The 14741-nt window shown below is 48.7% G+C and overlaps 1 protein-coding gene across 1 annotated transcript in view; it reads left to right on the top strand.

The window, feature by feature from the left end:
- LOC109882115 (exocyst complex component 4) overlaps positions 1-14741 on the top strand; it is a 167093-nt gene that overhangs the window by 27321 nt on the left and 125031 nt on the right. Inside the window, exon 3 of the mRNA XM_031816020.1 lies at positions 2441-2537. Within this exon, the coding sequence (XP_031671880.1) occupies positions 2441-2537 (97 nt within the window). The remainder of the gene's footprint in view (positions 1-2440; positions 2538-14741) is intronic.

Below are 14741 nucleotides of genomic sequence, written 5' to 3'. Positions count from 1 at the left end.
CAGGCACTGGGTGATGATGAGAGAGGTTGTATCTCTGGACATGCTGGTAGTAATGGGTGAGGTCACCGCATGTGTGGGAGGTGGGACAAAGGAGTTATCAGGGGTATGAAGAGTGGAACTAGGGGCTCCATTGTGGACTAAAACAATGATAACTAACCTGAACAACAGTATACAAGGCATATTGACATTTGAGAGAGACATACAGCGAGGCATACAGTAATCACAGGTGTTGAATTGGGAAAGCTAGCTAAAACAGTAGGTGAGACAACAGCTAATCAGCTAGCACAACAACAGCAGGTAAAATGGCGTAGACTAGGCAACGGGGCCAACAGATAAAACAAAACAAGCAGAATGGAGTACCGTGATTTATGGACAGTCCAGCGTGCATCAGCTATGTAGCCAAGAGATCAGTGTCCAGGGGGCAGCGGTGGATGGGGAAGGGAAGCTGGACTGGCGAGTGTTATCCAGGTTAAAAAAAACGAACAATGACTAAATAGCTTGTAGCTAGTTAGCTGGTTAGCTTCTGGAGGTTCTTGAGTGTGTTCTAAAAATAAATAAAAAATAATAGCGATTCCGTATCACATTGGGTGAGGCAGGTTTCCGGAAGGTATAAACAAATTAAAAGTCAAAAGAGATAGAAAGTAAATATGGGTCCGGAGGGCGTTTGGGACGCAGGGATTCAGGCGGTTAGCAGGCCTGTGCTAACAAGCTAACAGTTTGTAGGCCCGGGCTAGACAAGGTAGCAGTTAGCGGACCGGAGCTGGACAAGCTAGCAGTTAGCAGGCCGAATTAGCAAGCAGGGAGATAGCGAGGGCTAGAGAGTTAGCCTTTGGGGGACGTCGCGATGGGGTGAGTCTGTTTATTCCTCTTCATGCGGTGACATCGATAGACCGGTCGTGGGCCCGGGTATTGTAGCTCAGGAGTATGCTACGGTGGTAGCGCAGGCCGGGCTAGCTTCAAGCTAAGTGGGTGGAAACGCTAGCCAGGGGTAATCGTCCAGGGTTGCGGTTTAGCTGGATAGCTAGTTGTGAAGATCCAGCGTATTTTGGAAGCTTAGGTTTAGCAAAATGTTTTTAAAGGGATAGCTATGTAAAAAACGAAAAATATGTAAAAAAACGAAAAATAAACAAAATATACAGGGACACGACACGACAGGACGACTTACTGCTACGCCATCTTGGATTGAGCTGACTGGAGACTGGCTTTCACACCATCAGTGCAGGTAAAGCTGACTGGAGACTGGCTTCAGCACCATCAGTGCAGGTAAAGCTGACTGGAGACTGGCTTCAGCACCATCAGTAGGCGTTGTTTGTCTGTTGTAATATAGACTCAGAGGTCTAGTTTAGATTGAAATACCAATTGAAACTGATATCACCCTCCATTGTAAGACAAAGACACACACACCACACAAGCACGCACGCAAAACGCACACACACACACTTCAACAAACTCACAGACCCCATATCTGTGATTATATCAGCCCAATGTATCTCTGGCCTGTGCAGCACCACACCAAGTACAGTGTTTATGTTAAAGCACATCCCAGTTAGAAGCAATGGGAGAAACTGTTCAGAATGCTAGTCAATAGAATCCACTATTAACCAGTGTCCTCTAGACTCCAAGCCACTGATAAAACACTGTCAATCCAAAGCCGAAAGACAACTGACAACCCTCTCCAGTGGTTGAAAAGTGATGTGTGAAATGTTAATGAATAATAGTGTCTCTGTGCACTGTGGGGGAGGGGGGAGCAACGCCACTGTGGATTCTCACCTCTCTGTTATTTATATTCATTGATCCACCGGGACATCGTTCGCCGGCTTCGGTTTTTATCGACAACAGTCCGCAATTCCGTCTATGTCAATTATATTGATTACTTCAGGTTGACTGGACGTAATGAGGAACAGTGGTGCACTTGATGCTTGATCGGCCCCTTTCACCCCCCCCACACACCCTCTCGCCTACCCTCTCTCGCCTACCCTCTCTCGCCCACCCTCTCGCGCCCACCCCCAGGTCTGAGTGAGTTACACACCAATGATTTTCTGATTAACCCTGTTAGCCGAGGGGTTCACCCACGCACTAATGCAGGGGCATGGATGTGGGAGTCGGTGGAAGGGTCCAGTGAGTGTCTGAGTCCGACTGTGCTGACTGCTGATAGGATGATGCCTTAATAATGGAAGATGATGGCTTTATTCTTTGCCTGATAAACCCAATCGGGACCTGTAGAAACATTGTATTTTAGCAACATGTGGCGGCCATTTTTAATAGATTTTTACTGGCTCTAATATACTCTCAATGGGGGATGCTTTGGGTGAATCTGACGATTGATCACATCTGTGTTGACCTTGATGGAGGACTGTTTACTCACCACATTAAAGGACTGTGTTACTCCTTCTGTCTGTTTCTTTGTCTCAGTCTTTCTCTTTCCCTCCTCTCATTCCAGGTGGTGCAGATGATAACCTGATCGAAGGAGGAGAGATGAAGTTTGTCTGTAAACCTGGAGCCAGAAACATCACAGTGATCTTCCAGCCTCTCCTCAGGTAGGACTTACTAACCACGCACGCACGCACGCACGCACGCACGCACGCACGCACACACACACGCACACGCACACGCACACGCACACGCACACGCACACACGCACAGACACAGATTCAATAATATGTGGCCATGGTCAATATGCACTAGAGGGGAGACAATGGCCTTCCATCATACCAGTCACAGAGAACAAGACAGATAATCCCTCAGACAACAACTACTTCCCTACGCTGTTCATTCACGTTGATTCATTTTGACGTAATTTTCCCTAAAAGCCTTTAGTTTAGTCCAATCCACATGACATTTTCCCTTTCAATGTCTTATGAGATCATTGGTCTGGTCCACTATGTATAGTCAATGTGAGAGGACATCCATGATCCAAACCATGGGCAGCACTCAGACTGGAGCATGACTCTAAACCAGTAGAATGTCTACAATTAGATTATATCCATTACGTCCTTTTAGTAATCCTCCCATTGATTATACTCTACTGCTTTCATAGCTGGACAGTCCATCCTCCCCCAAACCCCCACAATAAGGCAGATGATGGCCTACATGTTGACTGTGCTTCCTGTCTGATGTTTACGGTTTTTAATATGGTCCTTATTTATGCTTAGCAATATTCCAGAATGTAATCCACCGCAGTGATTAGTATTGCCTACAGTGACGGTGTACTGTACTGTATATAACACAGTGTCCCCAAAGACTGGTGGAAATCCAATTTTCAAACAGCCTAATTAGATTGACCTTCCTTGCAGTGATGAATCACCAGGGCTCCCATTAAACTGTAATATTTCCCCTTACTTAGACTTGGAGCCAGTTGGTGCTGTACTGTAGGCCAACTGTGTGTGTGCCCCATTGTTGAATGCAAATGTCCTTTCCTCGTACAGAAGTGAACTACACCCTATCTCATTGAGACAGACGGCCCGGGTAGGGGCTGGATAGAGGCTGGATAGGGGTTGGATAGGGGCTGTGGTAGGGTCTGGGTCGGGGCTGTGGTAGGGTCTGGGTAGGGGCTGTGGTAGGGTCTGGGTAGGGGCTGTGGTAGGGTCTGGGTAGGGGCTGTGGTAGGGTCTGGGTAGGGGCTGTGGTAGGGTCTGGGTAGGGGCTGTGGGAGGTCTGGGTAAGGCTTGTGGAAGGTCTGGGTAGGGCCTGTGGAAGGTCTGGGTAGGGCCTGTGGAAGGTCTGGGTAGGGTCTGGGTAGGGTCTGTGGAAGGTCTGGGTAGGGTCTGTGGAAGGTCTGGGTAGGGTCTGTGGAAGGTCTGCGGAAGGTCTGGGTAGGGGCTGTGGAAGGTCTGGGTAGGGCCTGTGGAAGGTCTGGGTAGGGTCTGTGGAAGGTCTGGGTAGGGTCTGTGGAAGGTCTGGGTAGGGTCTGGGTAGGGTCTGTGGAAGGTCTGGGTAGGGTCTGTGGATGGTCTGGGTAGGGCCTGTGGAAGGTCTGGGTAGGGCCTGTGGAAGGTCTGGGTAGGGCCTGTGGAAGGTCTGGGTAGGGCCTGTGGAAGGTCTGGGTAGGGCCTGTGGAAGGTCTGTGGAAGGTCTGTGGAGGGTCTGTGGAAGGTCTGGGTAGGGTCTGTGGAAGGTCTGTGGAAGGTCTGGGTAGGGTCTGTGGAAGGTCTGTGGAAGGTCTGGGTAGGGTCTGTGGATGGTCTGGGTAGGGTCTGTGGAAGGTCTGGGTAGGGTCTGTGGAAGGTCTGGGTAGGGTCTGGGTAGGGCCTGTGGAAGGTCTGGGTAGGGGCTTTGGAAGGTCCGGGTAGGGCCTGTGGAAGGTCTGGGGAAGGTCTGTGGATGATCTGGGTAGAGATACTTAACAGTGAGTGACTGCTTCCGTTCCCTTGTTGTCAGTAATGGTTCAAATCAATCCCATTAAATAATCTCTCTCTCTCTCTCTCTCTCTCTCTCTCTCTCTCTCTCTCTCTCTCTCTCTCTCTCTGTCTCTGTCTCTCTCTCTCTTTCTCTCCCCCTCTCTCTCTCTGTCTCTCTCTCTTTCTCTCCCCCTCTCTCTCCCCCTCTCTCTCTCTCTCTCTCTCTCTCTCTCCCCCTCTCTCTCTCTCCCTCTCTCTCTATATCTCTATCTATATATCTCTCCTTCTCCCTGTGCGCGAGTGCACTTGTGTGTGTGCCCCTCTGAGCTGGCAGTGCCAACAGAGCTGTGTCACTACTCACTGGCAGATGGCTTTCTAATGTCTGTGTAGAGACCCAGCCCTGGCACCTTTGATAGAAGCCACTTTAATACCCACTGATACAGCTTATGGCTGTTTTTAATAGCAACTCCCATAACAGGTAATTGAGTAATACTGCATAGGAAATCAATGGAGTGGGAGGGGGGTATTGTGTGTGTGCGTGTGTGGAATACAGGTCTTCACGGAACCACCTACAGTTGAAGTCGGAAGTTAAAGTCAACGAGTCATTAAAACTCGTTTTTCAACCACTCAATACATTTCTTGTTTACAAACTGTACTTTTGGCAAGTCGGTTAAGACCTCTACTTTGTGCATGACACACATAATTGGTAATGTTATCAAATACCAATTGAGTCTATGTAAACTTCTGACCCGCTTTAAACTAGGTTTAAATGACAGGAATTGTGAAAAACTGAGTTAAAATGTATTTGGCTAAGGTGTATGTAAACTTCCGACTTCAACTGTGCAACTTTAACAAAGTTTGTATGGTGGCAATTTGCATATACTCCAGCCAGAATGTTATAAAGAGTGATCAGATGAATTGCAATTAATTGCAAAGTCCCTCTTTGCCATGCAAATAAACTGAATCCCCCAAAAACATTTCCACTGCATTTCAGCCCTGCCACAAAAGGACCAGCTGACATCATGTCAGTGATTCTCTCGTTAACACAGGTGTGAGTGTTGACGGGGACAAGACTGGAGATCACTCTGTCATGCTTATTGAGTTCGAATAACAGACTGGAAGCTTCAAAAGGAGGGTGGTGCTTGGAATCATTGTTCTTCATCTGTCAACCATGGTTACCTGCAATAAACACGTGCCGTCGTCATTGCTTTGCACAAAAAGGGCTTCACAGGCAAGGATATTGCTGCCAGATATTGCTGCCACCTAAATCAACCATTTATCGGATCATCAAGAACTTCAATGAGAGCGGTTCAATTGTTGTGAAGAAGACTTCAGGGTGCACAAGAAAGTCCAGCAAGCGCCAGGACCGTCTCCTAAAGTTGATTCAGCTGCGGGACCGGGGCACCACCAGTACAGAGCTTGCTCAGGAGTGGCAGCAGGCAGGTGTGAGTGCATCTGCACGCACAGTGAGGCGAATACTTTTGGAGGATGGCCTGGTGTCAAGAAGGGCAGCAAAGAAGCCACTTCTCTCCAGGAAAAACATCAGGGACAGACTGATATTCTGCATAAGGTACAGGGATTGGATTGCTGAGGACTGGAGTAAAGTCATTTTCTCTGATGGATCCCCTTTCCGGTTGTTTGGGGCATCTGGACAAAGGCTTGTCCGGAGAAGACAAGGTGAGCGCTACCATCAGTCCTGTGTCATGCCAACAGTAAAGCATCCTGAGACCATTCATGTGTGGGGTTGCTTCTCAGCCAAGGGAGTGGGCTCACTCATAATTTTGCCTAAGAACACAGCCATGAATAAAGAATGGTACCAACACATCCTCTAAGAGCAAATTCTCCCAACCATCCAGGAACAGTTTGGTGACGAACAATGCCTTTTCCAGCGTGATGGAGCACCTTGCCATAAGGCAAAACTCAGTGGCTCTGGGAACAAAACATTTATATTTTGGGTGCATGGTCAGGAAACTCCCCAGACCTTAATCCCATTGAGAACTTGTGGTCAATCCTCAAGAGGCTGGTGGACAAACAAAAACCCACAAATTCTGACAAACTCCAAGCATTGATTATGCAAGAATGGGCTGCCATCAGTCAGGATGTGGCCCAGACGTTAATTGACAGCATGCCAGGGCAGATTGCAGAGGTCTTGAAAAAGAAGGGTCAGCACTGCAAATATTGACTCTTTGCATCAACTTCATGTAATTGTCAATAAAAGCCTTTGACACTTATGAAATGCTTGTAATTATACTTCAGTAGTCCATAGTAACATCTGACAAAAATATCTAAAAACACTGAGGCAGCAGACTTTGTGAAAATGTATATTTGTCATTATCAAAACTTTTGTCCCCGACTGTATACCCGAGACCCGATACAGGACTCGAGCGGCTCCGGTTCCAGAATGGTAAATCATGTTTTATCTCTGATATGATTGTCATTTAAAATGACTTGTGTCCTGAAGGACCCACACAGGTCCGAAAGAAACTGCTGCAGGAGAGAGAGAAACATTTGATCATTTATGCTGCCGCTCTATTTTTCACAAGAGTGGAGTGTGGCGCTTTTGTAGCTTGTTGTTGTTGGCCAATCATGAGTCATCGAACCGTCATGAGGCTGGAATTAAAATGATAGAATTAAAAGTTAAAGGGGAATGATAGGTTATCACAACCAAGAGCCAACAGGTAGGCTGCTACTTAATATTCTGCAGGGAGTTGTTGTTTGTAACAGGACTAGAAAGCTCATTCACTGCAGCTTCAGTTAGCCTAGCTAGCTAACGTTATCTAGCTTAACTTGCTTCTCCCGTTTTGATGTAGTCAAGACGGGTACTATGTAATCATATTTGATGATAAATAACCTAGCTATGGCAGCTATTTGTCCACTATAGCACGAGTCGGCTTGGTTGGTTCTCTCCTCCCCGTGTCACTCACTCACTCACAGTACGGCTCCTCCCCCACCTTCTAGAGCAGCCCCTATCTCCCTCTTGGTTGGTTCTCTCCTCCCCGTGTCACTCACTCACTCACTCACTCACAGTACGGCTCCTCCCCCACCTTCTAGAGCGGCCCCTATCTCCCTCTTGGTTGGTTCTCTCCTCCCACACCTTCTAGAGTGGCACCTATCTCCCTCTTGGTTGGTTCTCTCCTCCCCCACCTTCTAGAGCAGCCCCTATCTCCCTCTTGGTTGGTTCTCTCCTCCCCCACCTTCTAGAGCGGCCCCTATCTCCCTCTTGGTTGGTTCTCTCCTCCCCCACCTTCTAGAGCGGCCCCTATCTCCCTCTTGGTTGGTTCTCTCCTCCCCCACCTTCTAGAGCGGCCCCTATCTCCCTCTTGGTTGGTTCTCTCCTCCCCCACCTTCTAGAGCAGCCCCTATCTCCCTCTTGGTTGGTTCTCTCCTCCCCCACCTTCTAGAGCGGCCCCTATCTCCCTCTTGGTTGGTTCTCTCCTCCCCCACCTTCTAGAGCGGCCCCTATCTCCCTCTTGGTTGGTTCTCTCCTCCCCCACCTTCTAGAGCGGCACCTATCTCCCTCTTGGTTGGTTCTCTCCTCCCCCACCTTCTAGAGCGGCCCCTATCTCCCTCTTGGTTGGTTCTCTCCTCCCCCACCTTCTAGAGCGGCCCCTATCTCCCTCTTGGTTGGTTCTCTCCTCCCCCACCTTCTAGAGCGGCCCCTATCTCCCTCTTGGTTGGTTCTCTCCTCCCCCACCTTCTAGAGCGGCCCCTATCTCCCTCTTGGTTGGTTCTCTCCTCCCCCACCTTCTAGAGCGGCCCCTATCTCCCTCTTGGTTGGTTCTCTCCTCCCCCACCTTCTAGAGCGGCCCCTATCTCCCTCTTGGTTGGTTCTCTCCTCCCCCACCTTCTAGAGCGGCCCCTATCTCCCTCTTGCACTTTATCAGCTCCGGTTAATAAAGTAGCTTAAAACGTTTTATTTTCTGCTGCTTCCCTCACTCAGATTGGACCGACTCTAGATCTGACCAGATTTATACGGAATGGGTCTAGTTGTCATCGGGTCCATTCGGAACAGGTGTCTACTTAAAAATCATTCGTTTTTTTGCAAATTGAGTCCGGGTGGGAAAGACACACACACACACACACAAACACAAACAAACAAAAGATGGACCCGTGTGTGTGTTGATCAATACTGTAGCGTAGGTGTAATTTGTGACTGATAGCAGGGCTGGGCGTTGTAAAAGAGTGACTGGAGAATTGGTTGTGTGAACTGATTGTGCTCTAGTATATGTCTAGACCTCTGTGACTGTGATATGTATATTGATACTGTTATAGGATGGTCTAGCCCTTAAGGCTATATGGATCAATACAGTGTATAGCTCTCTGCTTTTCTATACCAACAACTTGTATATCACTGGTATACACTAGCTAAATATAATGACTCCTGTTCCTATCTACTGTGTATTGGTGCAGGGGGGAGAGAAAGTGTTTTTCTAAGTATCAATTCTCAGCGGAAGGATCGATGGGGAAGTTTTATAAAGGGCTGTGTGTTTTCATTTAATGGAGGGTGTTTGGAGCTCCATAGTAAACGGCTGTGTGTGAGCTGCAGAACATCGATCAGGCTGAAAGAGGAGCTAGACTGCAGCAGCAGTCATAGTGTGTGTGTGTGGTTGTTCTGTTTGTTCTGTGCCAACATGCAGGCAATTCTTCCAGACACACACACATACTGAGTGCAGTGTGAAGGGTGGTGCAGGTAGGGGGTAATTTAGTTTGACTTGTGGGGGTTTCCTGCTGACATTTGAGTGGTATTTAAACCCTGCGCCCTGACCGGCATTGGCATTTTGAAAAGGGACAACTCGGAGCCCGCTCCCTAATCACTCCCTCTCCACCATCCTCTGCCTGTGGATGATGAGCCCTGGCACTGGTGTGTCTGTCTCTGTGTCCTGTGTTTGAGCATCTGCCCGTCTTCAGTGGATAAGGTTTGGTTGTAGGGCTGCTGTGTAAATGTGAAGATGACAGAGCAGTGTAGAGGAATTATAACAGGCATCATTATCACTGAGGCATCATTATCACTGAGGCATCCAAACTGGGAAATTATGTAAATATATCACTAGCCACTTTAAACAATGCTACCTTATATAATGTTACTTACCCTACATTATTCATCTCATATGCATATGTATATACTGTACTCTATATCATCGACTGCATCCTTATGTAATACATGTATCACTAGCCACTTTAACTATGCTACTTTGTTTACATACTCATCTCATATGTTATACTGTACTCGATATCATCTACTGTATCTTGCCTATGCTGCTTTGTACTCATTCATATATCCTTATGTACATATTCCTTATCCCCTTACACTGTGTATAAGACAGTAGTTTTTTTGGAATTGTTAGTTAGATTACTTGTTCGTTACTACTGCATTGTCGGAACTAGAAGCACAAGCATTTCGCTACACTCGCATTAACATCTGCTAACCATGTGTATGTGACAAATAAAATTTGATTTGATTTGTCTCTCTCTTTTGGCCCACCAACAGTCTTTCCCCTCTCTCTCATCTTCTACCCACTCCCCCCCCCCCCCCCCCCTAGCTGTATCATTATCAGACCCTAACCCCCCCCTAGCTATATCCGTCCCTAACCCCCCCCTAGCTGTATCAGTCCCTAACCCCCCCTAGCTGTATCAGTCCCTAACCCCCCCCTAGCTGTATCAGTCCCTAACCCCCCCCTAGCTGTATCAGTCCCTAACCCCCCCTAGCTGTATCATTATCAGACCCTAACCCCCCCTAGCTGTATCAGTCCCTAACCCCCCCCCCCCCCCTAGCTGTATCAGTCCCTAACCCCCCCTAGCCGTATCAATCCCTAACCCCCCTAGCTGTATCAGTCCCTAACCCCCCCTAGCTGTATCAGTCCCTAACCCCCCCTAGCTGTATCAGTCCCTAACCCCCCCCTAGCTGTATCAGTCCCTAACCCCCCCTAGCTGTATCAGTCCCTAACCCCCCCCTAGCTGTATCAGACCCTAACCCCCCCCCTATCTGTATCAGTCCCTAACCCCCCCCTAGCTGTATCAGTCCCTAACCCCCCCTAGCTGTATCAGACCCTAACCCCCCCTAGCTGTATCAGTCCCTAACCCCCCTAGCTGTATCAGTCCCTAACCCCCCCTAGCTGTATCAGTCCCTAACCCCCCCCCTAGCTGTATCAGTCCCTAACCCCCCCTAGCTGTATCAGTCCCTAACCCCCCTAGCTGTATCAGTCCCTAACCCCCCCTAGCTGTATCAGTCCCTAACCCCCCCTAGCTGTATCAGTCCCTAACCCCCCCTAGCTGTATCAGTCCCTAACCCCCCCTAGCTGTATCAGTCCCTAACCCCCCCCCCCTAGCTGTATCAGTCCCTAACCCCCCCTAGCTGTATCAGTCCCTAACCCCCCCTAGCTGTATCAGTCCCTAACCCCCCCCTATCTGTATCAGTCCCTAACCCCCCCCTAGCTGTATCAGTCCCTAACCCAGCTCTGTGCTGTATAATTATCAGACCAGTCCCTAACCCACCTCTATGTCCTTATCATTATCAGTCCCTAACCCACCTCTATGCTGTATCCGTATCAGACCAGTCCCTAACCCACCTCTATGCTGTATCAGTATCAGACCAGTCCCTAACCCAGCTCTGTGCTGTATAATTATCAGACCAGTCCCTAACCCACCTCTATGCTGTATCAGTATCAGACCAGTCCCTAACCCAGCTCTATGCTGTATCATTATCAGACCAGTCCCTAACCTACCTCTATGCTGTATCATTATCAGTCCCTAACCCAGCTCTGTGCTGTATAATTATCAGACCAGTCCCTAACCCACCTCTATGCTGTATCAGTATCAGACCAGTCCCTAACCCAGCTCTGTGCTGTATCAGTATCAGACCAGTCCCTAACCCACCTCTATGCTGTATCAGTATCAGACCAGTCCCTAACCCAGCTCTGTGCTGTATAATTATCAGACCAGTCCCTAACCCACCTCTATGCTATATCAGTATCAGACCAGTCCCTAACCCAGCTCTGTGCTGTATAATTATCAGACCAGTCCCTAACCCACCTCTATGCTGTATCAGTATCAGACCAGTCCCTAACCCAGCTCTGTGCTGTATCAGTATCAGACCAGTCCCTAACCCACCTCTATGCTGTATCAGTATCAGACCAGTCCCTAACCCAGCTCTGTGCTGTATAATTATCAGACCAGTCCCTAACCCAACTCTATGCTGTATCAGTATCAGACCAGTCCCTAACCCAGCTCTATGCTGTATCATTATCAGACCAGTCCCTAACCTACCCCTATGCTGTATCATTATCAGTCCCTAACCCAGCTCTGTGCTGTATAATTATCAGACCAGTCCCTAACCCACCTCTATGCTGTATCAGTATCAGACCAGTCCCTAACCCAGCTCTGTGCTGTATCAGTATCAGACCAGTCCCTAACCCACCTCTGTGCTGTATCAGTATCAGACCAGTCCCTAACCCAGCTCTGTGCTGTATAATTATCAGACCAGTCCCTAACCCACCTCTATGCTATATCAGTATCAGACCAGTCCCTAACCCAGCTCTGTGCTGTATCATTATCAGACCAGTCCCTAACCCACCTCTATGCTGTAACAGTATCAGATCAGTCCCTAACCCAGCTCTGTGCTGTATCAGTATCAGACCAGTCCCTAGCCCACCTCTGTGCTGTATCATTATCAGACCAGTCCCTAACCCACCTCTATGCTGTAACAGTATCAGATCAGTCCCTAACCCAGCTCTGTGCTGTATCAGTATCAGACCAGTCCTTAACACATCTCTATACTGTATCATTATCAGTCCCTAACAGATCTCTATGCTGTATCAGTATCAGACCAGTCCCTAACACATCTCTGTGCTGTATCAGTATCAGACCAGTCCCTAACACATCTCTGTGCTGTATCAGTATCAGACCAGTCCCTAACACATCTCTGTGCTGTATCAGAATCAGACCAGTCCCTAACACATCTCTATGCTGCATCATTATCAGACCAGTCCCTAACACATCTCTGTGCTGTATCAGTATCAGACCAGTCCCTAACACATCTCTGTGCTGTATCAGTATCAGACCAGTCCCTAACACATCTCTGTGCTGTATCAGTATCAGTCCAGTCCCTAACCCACCTCTATGCTGCATCAGACCAGTCCCTAACCCACCTCTATGCTGCATCAGTCCAGTCCCTAACCCACCTCTATGCTGCATCAGTCCAGTCCCTAACCCACCTCCATGCTGCATCAGACCAGTCCCTAACCCAGCTCTGTGCTGCATCAGTCAGTCCCTAACCCATCGCTATGCTGCATCAATCAGTCCCTAACTCACCTCTATGCTGCATCAGTCCATAACCCACCTCTGTGCTGCATCAGTCCCTAACTCACCTCTATGCTGCATCAGTCCCTAACCCACCTCTATGCTGCATCAGTCCCTAACTCACCTCTATGCTGCATCAGTCCATAACCCACCTCTATGCTGCATCAGTCCCTAACTCACCTCTATGCTGCATCAGTCCCTAACCCACCTCTATGCTGCATCAGTCCCTAACTCACCTCTATGCTGCATCAGTCCCTAACCCACCTCTATGCTGCATCAGTCCCTAACTCACCTCTATGCTGCATCAGTCCCTAACTCACCTCTATGCTGCATCAGTCCCTAACTCACCTCTATGCTGCATCAGTCCCTAACTCACCTCTATGCTGCATCAGTCCCTAACTCACCTCTATGCTGCATCAGTCCATAACCCACCTCTATGCTGCATCAGTCCCTAACTCACCTCTATGCTGCATCAGTCCCTAACCCACCTCTATGCTGCATCAGTCCCTAACTCACCTCTATGCTGCATCAGTCCCTAACCCACCTCTATGCTGCATCAGTCCCTAACTCACCTCTATGCTGCATCAGTCCCTAACTCACCTCTATGCTGCATCAGTCCCTAACTCACCTCTATGCTGCATCAGTCCCTAACTCACCTCTATGCTGCATCAGTCCCTAACTCACCTCTATGCTGCATCAGTCCCTAACTCACCTCTATGCTGCATCAGTCCCTAACTCACCGCTATGCTGCATCAGTCCCTAACTCACCTCTATGCTGCATCAGTCCCTAACTCACCTCTATTCTGCATCAGTCCCTAACACATCTTTATGCTGCATCAGTCCCTAACCCACCTCTATGCTGCATCAGTCCCTAACTCACCTCTATGCTGCATCAGTCCCTAACACATCTCTATGCTGCATCAGTCCCTAACTCACCTCTGTGCTGCATCAGTCCCTAACACATCTCTATGCTGCATCAGTCCCTAACACATCTCTATGCTGCATCAGTCCCTAACCCACCTCTATGCTGCATCAGTCCCTAACACATCTCTATGCCTCATCAGTCCCTAACACATCTCTATGCCTCATCAGTCCCTAACCCACCTCTATGAAATTGGAGGTTCGTAGTTACGCAATAGACACTTTTGCTCCCAAACACAAAGTATCAATGTCTTGCTTTATTACAAAGCAGTTGAGCCGGTACACTGGGTCAACCCTGGACAGTTACCATGCTGTGTTGAGCCGGTACACTGGGTCAACCCTGGACAGTTACCATGCTGTGTTGAGCCGGTACACTGGGTCAACCCTGGACAGTTACCATGCTGCGTTGAGCCGGTACACTGGGTCAACCCTGGACAGTTACCATGCTGTGTTGAGCCGGTACACTGGGTCATCCCTGGACAGTTACCATGCTGTGTTGAGCCAGTACACTGGGTCAACCCTGGACAGTTACCATGCTGTGTTGAGCCAGTACACTGGGTCAACCCTGGACAGTTACCATGCTGTGTTGAGCCGTTACACTGGGTCAACCCTGGACAGTTACCATGCTGCGTTGAGCCAGTACACTGGGTCAACCCTGGACAGTTACCATGCTGCATTCAGCCGTTACACTGGGTCAACCCTGGACAGTTACCATGCTGCGTTGAGCCAGTACACTGGGTCAACCCTGGACAGTTACCATGCTGCATTCAGCCGGTACACTGGGTCAACCCTGGACAGTTACCATGCTGTGTTGAGCCGTTACACTGGGTCAACCCTGGACAGTTACCATGCTGCGTTGAGCCAGTACACTGGGTCAACCCTGGACAGTTACCATGCTGCATTCAGCCGGTACACTGGGTCAACCCTGGACAGTTACCATGCTGTGTTGAGCCGGTACACTGGGTCAACCCTGGACATTTACCAGAACTCCTACTCTGGATCTCTAACCTGATATTGGGTCCAAAAACTCTCAAATGAAAGTCTAAAAGTTTGAAAGAGAAACAAGTTCAGAACTTCTATATTTTTCTTCCAACAATATTTCTCCTTAAGGAATGTTTTGGTGACCTTAGAAATGTCACCGTGACTCTGAAAGAGGGTGACACCAGTGGCCAGGGGGAATTTGCTGTG

The sequence above is a fragment of the Oncorhynchus kisutch genome, unplaced genomic scaffold (assembly GCF_002021735.2).
Source record: "Oncorhynchus kisutch isolate 150728-3 unplaced genomic scaffold, Okis_V2 scaffold729, whole genome shotgun sequence".
NCBI classification, from domain to species: Eukaryota; Metazoa; Chordata; class Actinopteri; order Salmoniformes; family Salmonidae; genus Oncorhynchus; species Oncorhynchus kisutch.
This window is presented reverse-complemented; position numbering and strand designations above follow the sequence as displayed.